Below are 18,339 nucleotides of genomic sequence, written 5' to 3'. Positions count from 1 at the left end.
CTCTAAAGGACATGACTGGGACAACTGGGGAAATGCGGGTGATGGGACCACAATCACGTAAAATTCCAGGAGTGATCATGGTGCCGTGGGGGGGTGGGGGGGGCAGGTTCTTAGGAGTTACATACTGAAGCACTTAGGAGGAGGTGTCCCGATGTCCACAGCATTCCCTCCAGTGGCTCAAAAACAACAAAAACACACACAGAGGAAGAAAACAAGTGCTGTAAGACAACAACTGGCTATCGAGGGAAGGGGATACAAGGGTCCACTGCATGATTCGTAAAACCTCCTATTGATCTGAAACGCCTGTAAACGAAGAGCTGGGAAAGGGGGAGTGATGCTAAGGGCTCCACGCACACCTTGCACGCCTCCGCAGACGGCGTGAGCACACAGCCCGCCGGTCCGCAGCACTCACCTGGCTGCAGCACCCTGATCTCCAGTAGGTTGGAGGTCCTCTCCGCCAGCCGTGTCCAGGTGTTGTTGTAGTTCTTCCGCCACAGCTCCGCCACACACTGGTACTTGCCTGCTTCCGTGTCACTGGCTCGGCTGATGCTTAGACGGACGTTGTTGCTGGACTCGGCCTTCTCGATGGCAGTTCGGGTTCGGAAGCTGGAGGACCTGTCCCCCCACTGGACCCCTCCATCCCGGGTGAAGGTCACCAGGTCATGGAACTCCACCGTGCCCACTGGCTGGAACCGCCACGTCACCGACACGGGGACCCGGGCAGGATAGTGGGGTTTGATGATGCACTGTAAGTCAAAGGAGTCGCTGTAGGTCACCCCTGGTGTCCGAGAGATGGCTGTGACTGCAAAGCCCATTTCTGGAGACAGAGCAGAGAGATTCAACCAGAGGAGGCATGTGGCTTTCTCTGGGCAGTATGACATCAGCGATGGGCAGCTGGCAAAGCAAGCAGCGCGGAGCAGAAGGTCTCGGGGCCCCTTTTGAGCACTCAGGCTAGTGTTGCTTTTAGTGTCATGCTGAGGCCCAGTCCAACAGTTTACCAGGCTCCACAGAGAGGCCCACCAATTCCTCCTGAGCAGCACTAGCCCAACCCTTCCCAATGAGATCCCCCCGTAGATTTGCTCCTCCCCCAGAATTAGACACCACAGTCCTCTCAGGGACTGATTGCATGGAGGCAGGGTCACTCCTAGAAATCTTGACATTCCATGAGAAAACAGGAAAAGAAAGCCCCAAAGTCCTACATTGCATCGGAGGTAAACACAACCACACAGCCCCAACACGTCTTTTCCTGGTCCCCTAATGCACTGGTGCCAAGAGGAGGAGCAGATGGAGTAGACCTCCAGTCCCTTTCCCACGTCCCTCATGAAATCCGAGGGCAGAGCAGGTGGGGACCTCCAGCGGCATGGGAACAGCTGTCCTAAATGCAGAGTTCCGCATTCTCAGGGGCTGTAGCCTCTCAATATTCCTTACTGGATGGGCAGCACTGCTGAGCCCTAATACGGACTCCTCAATATGAGTACCTCAGAGTTCCTTCAGCCAGGAAATACTGTTTAATATTCATACATTGATCATAATCACAAAGCTAACAGCGGCCAGTATTTATTGAGCCCTATCTAGGTGCAAGCATGGTGGCAGCTGCTTTGCTCACATCACGCCTCACCGAATCCCCCAGGCAACCCTGTAGAACAGGCAGGCTTATCATCTCTTCCTAGAGATGTAAAAACTGATGCAGAGAGAGGTTACATTGCCCAATATCAAGCATCTAGTAAGTCAATGACAGGGTTAGCCTCCAAATCCACCTGTAAGTGACTCCAGGGGCCTTTTTAGGTTGCTTTACCCATGGAAAGCATGACATAGTGGTTAAAGGTCTAGACTCTGGAGCCAGCAGCCAAGACTTTGATACTTCCTAGCTGAGTGACATTAAACAAGTTACTTAACTTCTCTCTGCCTCTGTTTTCCCATCTGTAAAATGGGTCCCTGTGAAGATTAAATAAGTCAGTGTTTGTAAAATGCTTCAAATAGTACCCAGCACATGAGATATACTATATTTTATTAAATATGTATTTTGTTGAAAAATAAAATAGAGGGCTGGGCATGGTGGCACACTCCTGTAATCCCAGCACTTTGGGAGGCCAAGGCAGGTGGATCACGAGGTCAAGAGATGGAGACCACCCTGGCCAACATGGTGAAACCTGGTCTCTACTAAAAATACAAAAATTAGCTGGGCATGGTGGCACGTGCCTGTAGTCCCAGCTACCTGGGAGGCTGAGGCAGGAGAATTGCTTGAACCGAGGTGGCGGAGGTTGCAGTGAGCCAAGATCGCGCCAATGCATTCTAGCCTGGTGACAGAGCAAGACTCCTTCTCAAAAATAAAATAAAATAGCAATAAAGCAAAGTACTTTAAACTCTGCATGTGAAAGACGGGCCGCAGGATGAATCTATTGGCTTTCTATGGGGAAGTTAGGTTGGCAAACAGTAGGTTCAATTTGCTGAAAACTCTGAACCTTCACTTTGGATTTATAGAGATAAGCTATCTCTATATACCCTTTAAAAAAAGTTTACGATACGGAGGCCCATCCTTAAACATGAAGTGGCTATGACGGTCACTGCACCTATGTGTAGGACGTGTTGCATGACAGGGTATGGGACAGAACCTCAGGGACAGGACCCACACCAAGTGCTCCTGGTCTCACACCTGACGGAAAGAGAGCTTCTCCAAGCAAATGACTCTGTCTAGGCCTGAGACGGGCACATGTCATGGTCACAGAGCACCTGGGCTGCTCTAACATCATAATGGCTCATTGTGCATTTGGGACCCACATCTAATTACACTGATAAGAAAATTCATGTGTGTCATTGTTAACTTTAGACTGAAAAGACAACCTTAGTTACTTTAGAATGCCCTCCCATTCTTCCTTGTTCAGTCCTTTAGGCCACCTGATTATGGCTCCAGTCAGAGGTATCTCGGTGGTAGAGATCAGATGAACAGTATTGGCCCCAGGATCCCAGGGCAGAGCTCCTCAGTGCCCTTGGCTGTGAGAACCACCAGACATATGGTGTGTATGAAAAAACTCGGGATAACGTGAAACCACAAATTACTTCTAGAAACAATCCTCACTAATTCTAATCATTCCTCGGATATTCCTAACCTTCCAGGATGGTAAAAAACAAAATAACAAAAAACTACCAGTACTGGACATCCAAAAGTTGCCCCCCAAGTTCCATCTCATTGGCTCCACACAAGTGCTGAGTATGGACACAGGGCCTGGGCTGATCAGGAAACTCAATCGCTGGAGGAAGTTTCTAAGACAGAAATCTGAGCTGTATGATTACTGCAAAAAGCAGGTCAATCTTTAGGATTAAGCTTTAGAGAATAACTGTAAATCTAATTTCAGAAGGGTAAGAAAATGGAGGACTCTGTTAGGGACAAAAACTGTTCCGGACTGCCATCTTTCCTGGGATCATCCAAAAGCACCACTATCCCTACCTGCAAAAAGAAGGTGGTGACACAGTCGCAGCGAGTGGGACACAACGTTGCCGAGGACAACCGATGTCCCCTGATAAAGAGGAAGACCTGGCATGACAAGTTTCTTTCCCAGCAAAGTCACAGACTGGTGGCTGAAAATTTAATACACTGATTATATCAGGCAGATAAATGTTGATAGAAGCCTCTTTAACTACCCTGTGAGAAGCAAATCTAATCTTTGGTTTCAGCAAATGTCAAGGTATCTTTTCATTTCACGCTAATGAGGAAATAGCTTTGTTAGGCAGGGGCCCCATCGGGAGTAGATAAAAACTTGTAGCCTTAGGCAAAGTATTTAATGTGTCTCCTCAGTCTCAGTTTCCTCATAAAATGAAAGTGTCTGTCACTTGGCTGGGTAAGGATTCAATGGGACAACCCAGCTTAAGTGTTAAGGCTCAGCCAGGAACATAGCAAATGCTAAATAAATGACAATAGGTGATTTTGCATCCTTCCCTGCTCACTTTCAGGAAGGCTGGCCCCTGGGCAGCAGGGCAGGAGACATGTCACACAGTGCTCCGCCACTGTGCTCTCTCTCTTCAAGGCCAGGCTGGCAGTGGCCACGTTCCCTCACCTGGGGCCACCACTTCAATCACTAACCTGGACATAATTCAGATACCACTCCCTGCCAGCCAGACTAGGAGTTGTCACAGCTCCCAGCTAGTGCTATCCCCCCGGAGCCCCATCATCCACTGTGGGTCCCTTCAACCCTGCTGGCAACACCTTAATTAATTAAACCCTTCTAAGAAACAAAATAGACATAAAGGAAAGTACTTTAAACTCGCTATATGTGAAAGACTGGCCACAGTGTCCTGCTAGAGCTCTGGCTGATAGAAGTCAGGATAAGGTGTCTGACACCGAAGCAGTCTCCATGGCAATCCCTCTGCCAGTCCCACCGCTCACTCACCGAGAGCTGTGATGGAGATGAGAGTGCTGGCCCGGCGCTCCCCGACAATCTGCCACTCGCCGTCCACTGCCCGCACCCATTCAGTCACGTGACATTCATACTGGCCCTCGTCCTCCTTCCTGCTGTTGAAGATGCCCAGGCTGAATGAGTTGGGCTGCACCTGCTCCATCTGGACGCCCCCAAAGCTGCTGCGCTCCCAGTAGGACGAGCCTGGCTGCATGGTGCCATCCCGGTCCAGCCACATGATATTGCTGCGGCGGTTCTGCCTGTCCACAAGCTGCCAGATGACAGAGAAGCGACCCTGCGGCCTGCCTGCCGTGCGGACGCTGCAGGAGAAGTGCAGGTCCTCGCCCTCAAGGATGACGCTGGCATTGCTGGCCACCTCCACGGAGATGCTGCTCTCTGGGAAGAGGGAGAGAGAAACACACTGGAGGCTTTATGGTCTCCACGGCGCCCTCCCCACAGAGGAAACAGGAGGAGTGGTGCAAATGGAATCATATTCAGGTATGGTGAGCCTCAGAGGGTAAAAACACTCTGACACTTGGTGCTGCAAGCCCCGGCTGGTTCTGGGCATTGCTCCCTGTGATTTTGGATCTGATAATCTAGGATGTTCTTTGCTGTGTGCAGAGGAGTGGGATAATGAGGTTCTAAGACCTGAGACTGAATAAGAACCTAAGAAATACAACATGGTGGCATGATGTTTAGCGCATAAAACAATTTATTGGACAATCTATTCAGCTGGAGTTCAGAGTGTTTCAAGTTGAATTTTCAGCAAGACGAGTAACTCCAAAATCCTACTTCACTTCACTCTTCCTACCATCCGGTACTAGAGCAATCAAATAAAGGCTGAACATCCATAATGTGCCATTTGAGTCCTTCAGGGCAATTTAGGAAATAGAAAAAAAAAAAAGCAACAGGAAATATCTGGACGATTACGTGTGCTTAAGTGTGGGCAATAACGGAGCACAGATGGTCTGATTTCGCACAGTGTGTGAGGAGCGGGCTTTCATTCTTTCATTAACACAGAGGAATAAAGCAAAGCCAACAGCTCATCAGCACCACTCTCCCGCCTGGCCAGTCAGCCCTGGGGCTCCTTTGCTCTCTGCCTAGAAACATTCTGCCAATCAAAGTTTGGGATAAGGATTTCACTCCCTTCCCTGCCTCGTCTAGCCTCTGCTGCTCACTTAGCTATCTGAATTCACTCAGTCGAATTATTTAAACTGGACATGCCTCCACCTCTTTTTCTGTAAGACAGGTAGAGAGCTACCTTTAACTGTAGAATTCTTTAAATATTAAAAAGTATGTGAGATGACGCATATAGATTCACCTAACACATAGTAGGCTTTCAAAAACTGATCATCATGATCATCATTCATTTTACTATTTCACATAACTCTTTGTTTTTATAAACATCATAGGTAGCCTAATACATCTTAATTATGCATATAGTATTTTGTATAATTATCTACATTGAGTTCAAAAGGCTCATAAGTATTAAAGAACACAAAGCAACTAATTTGGCTCCAATTTTTCACGCACCACCCACATGAAATACATGCAATAATTTTAAACCAATTAATTAAATCGAATCCCAGATTTTAGGGGGCATACCCAATTACCAAGAGAAAACACACACACACACATAACAATGCATTTGAATCAAATCTTTTCTCTCCTTTATTTCCCCAACAGGCAGAAACAAAGACGAGCACTGAGCCCCAGCATGCAGCTCTTATTATAATGAGGATGGCTGCTACCCATTCTAGATTTGCTTGTTTTATTCGAAAAATAAAAGGTCTGGATGGGCAGGGAATAGCAATTTTCCCAGGAGAGCAACCTCCTCAAGGATTCATACCAGGACGCTTCACAGAGATGATCAGGCTCCTGAACGGTCACCATCTATAGCACTAGCGGTTAAGAGGATTGATTTGGAGACTTCCTAACTCTGTAATTCTGTGGTTCTTCCTTAACCTACCAAAGCTCCATTTTTCTTATGTGCAAAATGGAGATACTAATAGTGCCTACTTCTTAGGGCATGACATTGAGAGGATTAGAGGAGGTAATTATTTTTCATCATCATTAAGAACAACAATATTCCTCTTTAGATTAAAGACTCATCCCACTTTTATCAATTCAAAATAAGGGATTAAAAGGGCAACTTCGGCATAGGGGGAGAAAATCCTTTTGCTTATCTTAAGCAGAAGAATGACTTGCAGGACATCACTCCCATCCCCTACTGTCATCCCCGTGGACACTTATGCAAGTCCTGGCTCATTTATTGTAAGGGCTACTATGTGGTGCTCTGTTGCTTCAGCAAGCCTGGAAAACCCACACAGTTAGAATGTGGGGCTACATGAAGAAAAGCTATTTTATTACAGCAGCGGAGGCAAAGGCAACTACAGAACTACAGACCTGGTGCCTCACTGCCCACTAAGACTATTTACAAGGGTTTCCAGGACTGAGAAAAGGCAGCTGACAATTTTAAACTCTCTGGATTAAGTGAAAACTAGGACAGAACTGATGAGAATCTGAGTACACCTTCACAAATGAAATTTCAAATCAGGAGGCTGATGGTGTAGCACAGGCTAAGTGCAGGGTGGTGGGTTTGAAGTTAGAAGCAGACATTTCCTAGTGCAATGCAAGCTCAACCACTAACTGAACAATCAGCTCTGTCACTTCCTGAGAGGTGCTCTGATTTCTTCATTCATTAGATGGATATCATATTGGCCTCTACAAGGATTTGAGAGGTGGAAGCGGAGAAGGAGATGATATACGCAGAAGCACTTTGGTCTCTTAGGAGGGAAAGCGCCATTAAAATCCAAGGCATTATCACCATTCCCGATGTGATTATTGTTGTTCTTTGGTAGACTTACCCAAGTGGCCTTGGGACAGGATCTGGTGGTGCTGGGGGACTTTAACTACCCAGTTATCTGCTGGAAAAGCAATATAGCAGGCCACAGATCATCAAACAAGTTCTTGGAAGGGGTTGGGGGAAATCTTAGTACAAAAATTATAGGAAGTAAACAGCGTGGCTGCCCTTCACTTGATCCTTAGAAAACAATGAGGAATTAGTTGCAGATTTAAGAGAGTCCGTGGTTAAGGCAAGCACAGACTGACAGGAAAATAGTAAAGAGAGTAGGCATTCAATTCAATAATTTCAATTGTACAGTATTCAGCAAGCACCTACTCTATGCAAAGCACCATGCCAGGCATTGCAGGGAAAGGCTAAGAAACAAAAGAATTTCAAGGTAATTAGGGGTGTGTATGGTTTTAGCAAAATAATAGTAAGGGTAAAAGAAAATAATCCAGTTGATGAGAAAAGAAGAAAGGAGTGGCAGGAGGACAAGACGACCCCTGTGGCTACTTTTTACTTCGTGCTTGAAGAGAAACATTTTACATATTGAAACATATAAATAAAAATGTAAAGGAAATTATTACAAGGCTCAGAAGAAGAATAGTTTGAGCAGCTGAGAAAAGGTTAAAGGTTAGTCTCAAAACTTTACCACTTGTTTAAAATCAGAGCATTGTTAAGTTTTTATTCTCTTTACTAAAAACAGAAGTATGAGAGAATGGGATTAAGAAGAATATCTTGATACTATGAATGTTTAAACACAGCACAAGCAAACACTGGTAGTTTCTGGAATCCCTAGCAATGGCTACTACCCACCCACACAACGCCAGCCTCCATGGAGGCCAGGGGCCCAGAGGCAGCCTCAGAAATCAGCTAAGCTTAAAAGGCTATGTTCCAGGAAGACGTGAGAGGTCCCATCCACTGACTTAGAAACGCAATTTCAACAGGGAATAGCCACTTAGGGAAATGCCAGACTTTATACCTGAAAAACCCAGATGGCAAATCCTTAATAATGCACTTTATGATTTAAAATCCTCCCATAAAAGACCAACTCTCCTTAAGTAAGACTTCAAGGCAGGCATCTACCCACTTCTTCTGGGACTTGATTTCCACACAGGAGCAAACAGCCTTCTGGGATTCCTGGTTTCCCTCCAAGCTGAGCTGGCTCTGCTTGCGTATGCTCGGGGCTGCTAGCACTCGGATAGGCCTATGCCCAGCCCCCGCCTGCCAACAAGCCCCTGATCCTGATCCTCTGCTATGGGGAGCCTGCTACCTGTAGGCAGGTGGGCTACACAGGGAAGAGAGGCCCAGTGGTTTTTCTTCCAGCCTTGCACTAACCTCGAGGGTTCCACCTGCCCTCCCCTCACCCTCACCACGCCGTTCTTTCTCCCCCTACCTCCCCGAAGTGATGCTGAACCGCAGGAGAAGAAAGCAGCACGTCTCTCTACTTACTGAGGGGGAAGACTATGATGGGGATGTTCTTGGGACGCTTGCTCTCCTTGTCAATGAATTCCCCGGTCACGGTTTTCTCTCGCTCAGTCACCCGGCAGTTGTATTTCCCGCTGTCTTCCTGGCGGAGGTGGTAGATCTTCAGCACAAAGACATTGTCGCTCTCTTTGGCCACCTTAAGCTGTCCCCTGGCTTCCCGGTGGGCGAATTCGCTGTTGAGGACAGGCACGGCGTTAGGGCCCATGGTGGCAATGAGCGAGCTGTTGAAGGCCCAGGAGACAGCAAAGTAGCGGTCGGGAACATTCTGAGCCTCCAGGATGCATCTGAACTCCACTGGCTCACCCACTGTGTGCAGCCGCTTCTCTGTTTCCAGCCGAACAGTGAATTCTTTGTCTGGGAGAACAAGGAGAGAGACACATCCTGGATGAATGAGGGCCCCCGCCAGCTAAACCACCTCAGCACATTCCCACTACCCTTCCTCTTTACAATACCAACTGCGGGGAGGACCACAGCGCTGATCTTGAGAGGAAAATCCAGCTCAGACCCAGGTCATCTGAGGTCCAGAGAAACCCCTGGATATCACAGAGAGAATTCAAAACGAGTTCAGCCCAGACAGTCGAAACAACTTGTTACCTCAGTTAGGACCAAGGGGCCTCAGTCCGACGTTTTAGACGTCTTAGATGAGCCCCCCAGGTCAGTGAAGAGCTAGCAATATCACTCAAATGGTAGATCACAAAGACCTCGCTTTGATATATGCACTCAGAACTCCATTTAAGCAACAGCATTATAAATACTTTTAGCAGATATTGTAAAACTGACCCCACTGAGGTCTGTGCAAAAAAAAATTACAGAGTGGCCTAACAAATGCTCAAAGATGACTATATTACAATTCCCTCTCTACCCACCATGTGAATACTACAAACAAGACATGGGTAAGACAAACCCTAACAGAATCACATAGAAAAAGTGAAAGCTAATGTCTGTTCACTAGTGTACTACCTGTCAGATCGAGTCTTCCGGTAAATTTCAGGGGAAGTAGGTACTTCCCCACTAAAGTACCTACTAAGTACTTTTACTTTAGGAGGAAAGTACCTACTTTAGTGGGAAAGTACCTACTAAGTACTCTCACGCCTGGTTAAACCTTGGTAGGTACTTTCCCACTTAGTAAGTACTTAGTAGGTACTTTAGTGGGAAAGTACCTACTTTCGCTGAAAGCCAGACATCCTCTGAAATGATCACTAAACCCAAGCAGCCTCCGGAGAGCTAGGTGTTTTTTTCAATTTGTATTTATTTATTTTAAAATTTTTATTTATTTACTTATTTATTGCGACAAGGTCTCTCTCTGTCGCCCAGGTTGGAGCATAGTGGCATCATCACGGCTCACCGCAGCCTCGACTTCCCGGGCTCCAGCCATCCTCCCACCTCAGCCTCTTGGGCAGCCACCACATCCGGCTGATTTTTGTTGAGCTGGGTGTTTAACCAGGTGTGAGGGGGTGATCACAGACAGACTCGCCACCACTAACAGCAGCACTACAACCTATGTACTGGTGTGCAGTGGCTGGTAATCTCATGAGGCAGCTATCTTATCTCATAGACACCCAGGGCAGAAGTCAGGGGGAAGAAAACGGAGTTAAGGGTTAGAGACTGGAGCTGTGACCACTGCCCAGTTCTAGATCTGTTCCTCTAAAAAGAACACTGAGGGGGAAAATCCCATGGCAGAGATGTTTGAATTCCACGTAGATTCATTAGCTCTAACCTTGCCTGCCTTCCCTAGACTGCCATTTCCCATTATCTTCAAGACCTTACCCATTCATCCCCATCCCCGGCATTCTTCAAGCAGACAAGGATTCTGCTTATTAAGAAGGGGGCAAAGGAAGAGGACTTTTTATTCATACAAAATCTTTTGATGCCCAACACAGAAAACACTCGGGTGAAGCAAGGGGGGCCCACCCAGGCCCTCACATGCCTTCTCCTGTACTCCTGGGCACGCTCACTTGCACATGAACGCCCCATACACCCATGGCTAACCTCCTAGGCACCTCTGAGGGGCGCCCAGGGTTCCAAAAACACTTCAAATCTCTTGGCCCACAGAGTCAAGCCCCAGCTCTACATCACAGCATTTGGGGCTTCCGGCTGCCTTTCCTCTCATCACGCACATCCGGAACACAACATCTAATCAGACTTGACTTCTTTCTGCTTGCCAAATATACCAAACACTTTTACTTCTGTACTTTTATGCTTCTCCTCCTGCTGACTCCTCAAGCTTCCACACTCAGTTCAAGTCACAAAAGTTAATGGTTTTCCTGGATTTGTCTTATCAACCCTCACATTCAGAGAAAATGGGAAGTGCAAGAACACTTCCTATTTCCTGTATTCCTAGAGCACTCTAAACAAATGCTGTCAATGCACTTAGCACATTCTACTTGGCCATTGGTTCTCGGGTCTGCCTAAGGGCTAGGCATCTTTGAAGCCCCTAATGCCTATCACCATCACACCTTCAATGCTGTGGAGACGGACTACATGTTTATTGAAATGAACTAAGAAAAGGGTAGAGTTGGAGATGCAACTGCTGAACCTGAACAGCACAGGAATGGAGAGTGAAGTCATCAACCTTTTTTTCCACTCAGTTTTCCCTTTGCTGGCTTAGTCTAGATACATTTTCAGGGTAAATTCAAAAAGTTCTAATTCCAAATTGGTAAGATTAAAATAAAGAAGATTAACTGATGCAACCTAATTTAAATGCATTAAGACTCAAAATTTGGCCCAAACTTTTGAAGCTGATCTTAAAACTATCCAGGAAGGGAAAGGATACACATAAAATAAAGCCCCTTGGATAGATTTCTTAATATTGAAAGATCCAGAAGCTCCTGAATGTCCTAGAGAGCAGATAAAGTTCTCCCCATGCAGGAACCCAACCCCTATGGTAAAAGCTGTCACATCCATTAGATGACTTACTAAAATGATGTCCAGAAAGTTGCTTCTGCCCTAGAAGCTATGCTTGAAAGAATGTAGATAACAAAAGAATCACCTGGGAAGCGTGCTGGAAATCCAGCTTCCCAGGTCCCATCCCAGGAGCCTCTGATTGAAGACTTCTGGGACGAGGCCCCAGAATGTGTACTGTTAGGTGAGTCTGAAGCACTGCTCTAGAATGGCAGAGAAAGTATGCAAAGACCCAGACAAGTGAGTGCAGCCAATGGGGCAGGGAGACCAAGAGACAGGTCCTGAAGAGGGACCCCACTTGTACTGAGACTTCAGACTCCCCAGCTCCGATCCCAAAAGCTACACCTCCACTCACTCAGCAGATCCACCACAGCCCTCACCAGAAGTGAGCATCCACACAAGGAAAGGCTTTCAGGCCACTCACTGCAGCTCAGTGATGGCACAGCAACCGCTCCCACCAAAGCTGGGGGAGCTGAAGGCCCACGTGAGAGCCTGCCCCTCAGCCCAGCAGAGGTAGCCAGAGCCAGCGACAGCTGTCACCTCTGGCCTGGAGCCTGGTGGGCTCAGGAGCCTGGGGAGTAGAGTCTGGGGCCACAGGAGATACCAAGAGGAGCCGGGAAGGGTTTCCGCTGACTGAGCCACCACCATTTTGCCTCAGCTCTAAAGAAATCATGGAACCCCCCGAACGCGCCCGATCTCGTCTGATCTCGGAAGCTAAGCAGGGTCAGGCCTGGTTACTACTTGGATGGGAGACCACCTGGGACTACCAGGTGCTGTAGGCTTAATTTCTTTTAAAAATTAAAAAAAAATTAAAAAAGAAATCATGTAACCTCCTCAGGAACCCTTCCAGGTCTTCACTCAAGAAAATATCTACAGTGGAACCTGGTACTCTCAGACTGGCCTCATTAACTTGCCCTATGACTCCTCCTCGGCCCCAACATAAAGTAATCTGCATTCAGCATCCTCACTTGCAAAATGGGAGTCCTACTACCTACTCACCTCACAGAACATCTGGGGGACTGTGAAGTAATATGTGATAAAGTATTTTGGAAATTACAAAATCTCACCCAAGAATATTATTAGATAAAAAAACAGTAATTTAAGCCAAAATGTCTCTAGTTCATACTGTTAGACCTTGGATGGAAGTCTCATTATCTCAAATGTCTTCTGGAAATGAAACCAGATGGGTACCTGAGGAAGGCAACGTCATTAAATGGGGCAGCAACTGTGACTAATGGGAATGAAAGCCCCGGGTTTTAAGATACAAATGGTTTCTCAAAAAACTCCCAATTTTTTTTTTTTTTTTTGAGACGGAGTTTCGCTCTTGTTACCCAGGCTGGAGTGCAATGGCGCGATCTCAGCTCACCGCAACCTCCGCCTCTTGGGTTCACGCAATTCTCCTGCCTCAGCCTCCTGAGTAGCTGGGATTACAGGCATGCGCCACCAGGTCCAGTGGATTTTTTGTATTTTTAGTAGAGACAGGGTTTCACCATGTTGACCAGGATGGTCTCGATCTCTTGACCTCGTGATCCACCTGCCTCGGCCTCCCAAAGTGCTGGGATTACAGGCGTGAGCCACCGCGCCCGGCCAAAAACTCCCAATTTTTAAAAAGGGTTTCTAATTCAAGAAAATGTAAACACCCTGTAGGTCAAAGATAACAGGTCTCTAAGCAGGATTCAATCTGCAACACCCACCTGTGACTCACGTCCTAGAACGCCCATTCCTCGCACATCCCTCAGCTTCCTCTGGCTGTATACAAGACTGGCTTTAACTTCACATGAAAACCTGCTGCCCTGGTAGAGGTGCCCAAAGAAGGAGTCTCCATACCCTCCCAGTATCTGACAACCTTCACCACCTGGTAGAAGACAGGACAAGAGGCTCAGAGACACTGACCAGTTGGCTGGACGTTGACCACAGCTCCCTCGGAACGCTTTCGGGTCATAGCATACCATGACCCATCGGGATCCTGGATCCACTCAGCGGCCTCGCAGTAGAACTCGCCCTGGTCGGAAGGCTGCAGGTGGAAGATGGTGAGGCGGAAGGTGGTCCTCCCCAGCTTGTCAAGACGCACCTCCCCCAGGCTCTGCCTCTGGGCATATTCGCTGCTGGACTGAAGCACGAAATCTCGGCTCAGGGAGATGACCTCCACGGGCTTCTCGCCACCTTTCTGCCGGAGCCAGGCCACAGACAGGTGGCTGTGCTGAACGGTCTCTGAGGACACCTCACAAGTGAGCTCCAGCGGGTCCTGCTCCACTCTGTGCAGAGTCTGGGGCATGGCAGTGGTCTGCAGGGAGTCTAGGATCACTGCAACACAGAAATGTCCTGAGAGTGCAGTCACAAAGCCACAGAATCTGAGACTCCCAGGGGCTAAGCTCCCATTCCATGCAGGCATCACTGCACCGCGTCCCTAACAGCCATCCCTGAACTACTGATTCAAAGCCACAGACAGCCCCAAATGCACATAGACAGAAAGAGCTTTCTGTTTGGATCTGGAAATGCATTATTTTGGTACTTACACTTACCTGTTTGGTATTTTAACAACACTTGGATAAAACATGGGGTGTATTTCATATTACATAATCAGTGAACTCCCTGAAAATACTGTTTTGAACAATTGTCTTTTAAGTCAAATAACATTTGTTATTGATTCTACCACTGCTCTGAGATACTTTAACCTCACTTCTGCCTGATCCTCAAATGGAAATGCCTCCTGGAACTTTTAGTTTTACCTTTCTAGACAACATCCTTATTTCCCCCTTTCTCTCCTTCCCACACCCCCTTTCTGCAACTTACTTCAGCAAGGCAGCCCTGGAGAGACTATGTTTTTAAAAACCGTTTTTAGTAGAGAAAATCATCATCATACCCTATTTTTAGTAGGTTTAATTTTCACATAATTCATCTATCAAACAGGTCCTCGCTGGAAGGAAGCCACAGTCTGGAGAGATCCAGGCAAGAGGAGAGTTCCTCTGTGATCCCCCAGAATCATACCCAGATCCTTGCTTGCCTCTTTCTGGAGATTAAGTAGCACCACCTCCCTGTCTGATGAGAGTACCCTAGTCACAACTAATATGTGTTTTCTCCCTGTTCTCACCCAAGGATTGGGTCTTAAAGGTCTCCTGCTGGGAACAGCTGGGCGTGGTGGCTCATGCCTGTAATCCCAACACTTTGGAAGGCTGAGGAAGACGGATCACCTGAGGTCAGGAGTTTGAGACTGACCAGCCTGACCAACATAGAGAAACCCCGTCTCTACTAAAAATACAAAAATTAGCCAGGCATGGTGGCACACGCCTGTAATCCCACCTACTCAAGAGGCTGAGGCAGGAGAAACGCATGAACCCGAGAAGGGGACGCTGCGGTGAGCTGAGATCACACCATTGCACTCCAGCCTACGCAACAAGAGCAAAACTCTGTCCCAAAAAAAAAGGTCGCCTGCTGGGACCCAGACTAGTTAGAGAAAGGAAAAATAAACAAATAATAGTATTTGTATTAAGAAAAGAATTAGCAACACCCACTGCTGAGCTGTGATAATACAAACTGGAAATGAAGACAGGCAGAAAAACAGAACAGCCCTTTCACACTGGCAAACACGGTGACCAGTGCCGCCCACGTCGGAAGCTCCCACCTCCCTCTTCCTCATGTCTCCTTCAGCATTAAGGAGCAACAAGGGAGACAGCCAGGTCATAGTTCCTCACACATGGAGCCAAAGGACTTGCAATGTACGAGGTCTGAGCAAGAACTCGGAGCCACATGTGCTTCCTGCTTCAGCAGCACCCCATGGGTCTCAGAGCTGCCCAAAGGCCTATCTTCCCGAGAGGTTTCTCCTCTCTTCCAACTGATGTCATACGTCTTCTCTTCCTTGTCATTCAGATCATCAGCCACAATGTTCTTGCCTTATGTTTTCATATCCCTTTTCACCAGTTAAGGGTTAGTTAACTTATGAATGTCTTCACATCTGCATTAGACTTTTTTAAAGTTTCGGCCTCAACCATCTATTATTTACAAGTGAACGCAGAAATTTAGTTTACTTGTGCTAGCTGTTGACCCCTAAAATATATGGGGAGTTGTGGGATTTTTAAAAAGTCAAATGTGTGGCATAAAGCAAAATTCCACTACTAAAGAACTGAGTCAGGCCTGGCGCTGGCCATGTGAAAACAGCGTCTCCTTACCTACTAGGTTCATCTTCGCACTGTAACTCCCAAAGTACCGGTCATCAGTGTTGGGTGTGTGGCATTCATACTCCCCGGCATCCCGGGCCTGAAGATCTGTGATATGCAATAGGGCCGAGTTCCCCTGGACTCTTTCTATGAAGATCTTCCCTCCGCGGACTCGCTGGGTGTAGATGGCATAGGGGAAGGAAGAGTCCACGGTGCTGACGATCTGCACCTCTCGCTCTGGGGCTGAAGGCAGGTAAATGGACCACTGGAAATTCTGCTCAGAAGGTCCCTGGTAGCCACTCACATTGCACCAGATAGTGATGTGAGAGCCCTCCGTGCGGTACAAGGGTCCCTCCTGAACGGTGACCTGCCGCTGTGCTGACACCACACCTACGAGGAAGAGAAACACACGCAACATGTTCACTTACTTCTCAGACCAAAATGCAAAGCAGGCAGCAATCTCCAAAGGGTTTGTTACGTGTGTGACATGATAATAATATAAATAGCTTACTGGCCCTTCCAAAGGCGCTCTGTGATTTATAAATATTAATTAAAATACTCTGTGGTAAAGCACTGTCCCTAATTTGCATATGTGGGAATCTGATCACGAAAAGATGTGGTTTTGTTACTTATTCAACAGCTGACCCTTGGGAGTTTCATTTAGTCCCTCTGTTTGTCATTTATGTGGCAGTTTTACATCTATTTATTAATGCTGTTTATAAAGTTTTTAATAAAATGAGCAGGAAAAGTTGAATCCTTGGCACAGATTGAGATGAAAACAAATTAAAGCAACCATCTAGAAATTTGGCTGAAATGAAATGCTTCTTCCTTGGTCCAGGCACCGGTGGGAGGGAGTCCTGGGAGTACCTTTTTTTCTGGTGCTGCACCCTCCATTTTCCCATGTAGCTACTCCCCGACATCACCCCAAGGAGCATTCCTTAGTTTCTCTTCTGTCCATAAATGGAGGCAGAACTGAGCTCCTGCACCTGCTATGGTTTTAAGCTGAGCACACACAAATACAAATGTGAAGAGCTGAAGCAGATCCCTGATGCCCAGATTCCCACAAACTAACAAAGGAGGGAACTGACAGTGCCCCGCCAAACCTGTGACAAGGACAGTCAGGCCACTCTTGAGTTTCCCACTCAGATTCCCCCACTGACCTCCTGCCTTCTGGCTGAGATACTGTTCTTCAAGGTCACTTCTGTCTGCCTTCTCCATGTTCTTCTTAAAGTGGCATGGTGCATTTAATTTCTCATTTCATGCCAAGTCAGCCCTGATTGTGCCTGAGCCACTCAGAAAGCGGGAGGGGCACACCCTGCCTCTCCCCTTCGGCAGCAGTCACGCACTGCAGTTTGTGAAAAGAGCAGGGGAGTTCTAGCAGCAGCTTTGCCACCAATGAGAGCTGGCTGTGTCATCTCAGACAACTTGCTCTTCTTCTCCAGACCTTGATCTCCTCATCTCTCAAATGATTGCTAAGAAGGCTTTGGAGAGGACTAGCATGGGTTCCGATGCTGGCTTCGTCAGTTATTGACTGTAATCTTGGATAGCTACTTAACCTCACCGAGCCTCAGTTTTCTCATCTGTAAGATGGGGATAATAAAGCATGCCTCATAGGATTATTGAAAAGATTTAATAAGAAAACATCTGGAAAGCCCCTAGCACAGAGCCTGGCCCGCAATCAGTCCTCAATAAAGAGCTGCTGGCTAAGACATCCTCTGGCTCCGGATCCGCAGAGGACAGGATTTGGCCAATGACTGCTTAAGGACATTTCAATGGCCTCTTGACAATGACACCATCACCGGGCCACCCACCTCCACCCACAGCTGCGGCCCATTCTTGTGACAGTTTCTCTTTTCCCCCACAAATGGGAATGGTGGCTGCCCCAGCGTATGCCTCTCTGAAGTGGACCCAGCTGGTGAATCCACTTCACCAGCGCTATCACTATGACAGAGCAACTACAACCAGCCCCCACCCATCCCCTGCAAAGAGGGCTGCAGGCAGGTCAGGGCGCACCAGCAACTTCAAGGACTGCTTTTTTAAATATCCAGGATAGCTCAAATACTAGTAGAGTGCGGCTCTCAGCCCAGCTCAAGGGGTACTGTGCTCAGTGTAAGCTGATCTAATCTGCAAGACGACAGACCTCTAAACAGCCCATACCATTATGAAAGGCCCATGGCTTACAAAACTTTAATTCATGCAGAACCTTTCCTCACAAACAAAATCTTACACAGAACCCATACTGGCTTCGGCAGCATCAGGAAAAATAAAAAATTGGCAGGGGGAGGAAATAAACAGAACAACTGGTATGTGAATTTATTTGATATATTCCAGTTGATGACATTAATTATGATATTTAAAGTCACCATGAGGACAATTCATTAGTAATATCAGTATGTGAAAATACGGTGTGTAACATTTTTACTACATGTACAATCATGCACTGAATAACATTTCAGTCAATGAAGAAACACATGTACAACAGTGTTCGTGTAAGATTACAGGTATTGATCGACTTACCACCTATGCAACTTACGACCACTCAACTTTACGACCACAATCG

The 18,339-nt window shown here is 47.1% G+C and overlaps 1 protein-coding gene across 4 annotated transcripts in view; it reads right to left on the bottom strand.

Annotated features, from left to right (window-relative positions):
- The window catches only part of IGSF3 (immunoglobulin superfamily member 3), a 94,246-nt gene that overhangs the window by 25,464 nt on the left and 50,443 nt on the right, over positions 1-18,339 (bottom strand). For 2 of the 4 annotated variants that reach the window (XM_032249620.1, XM_032249621.1), the window contains exons 3-8: positions 15,792-16,169; positions 13,519-13,929; positions 8,689-9,078; positions 7,259-7,318; positions 4,386-4,787; positions 413-817 (exon numbers count right to left, since the gene is read on the bottom strand). In XM_032249620.1, coding sequence (XP_032105511.1) covers positions 413-817; positions 4,386-4,787; positions 7,259-7,318; positions 8,689-9,078; positions 13,519-13,929; positions 15,792-16,169 — 2,046 coding nt within the window. The remainder of the gene's footprint in view (positions 1-412; positions 818-4,385; positions 4,788-7,258; positions 7,319-8,688; positions 9,079-13,518; positions 13,930-15,791; positions 16,170-18,339) is intronic. The other 2 variants (XM_032249622.1, XM_032249623.1) reach the window with 2 other exon arrangements.

The sequence above is a fragment of the Sapajus apella genome, unplaced genomic scaffold (assembly GCF_009761245.1).
Source record: "Sapajus apella isolate SASKATOON/1434 unplaced genomic scaffold, GSC_monkey_1.0 scaffold69, whole genome shotgun sequence".
In the NCBI taxonomy this organism is placed as follows: domain Eukaryota; kingdom Metazoa; phylum Chordata; class Mammalia; order Primates; family Cebidae; genus Sapajus; species Sapajus apella.
This window is presented reverse-complemented; position numbering and strand designations above follow the sequence as displayed.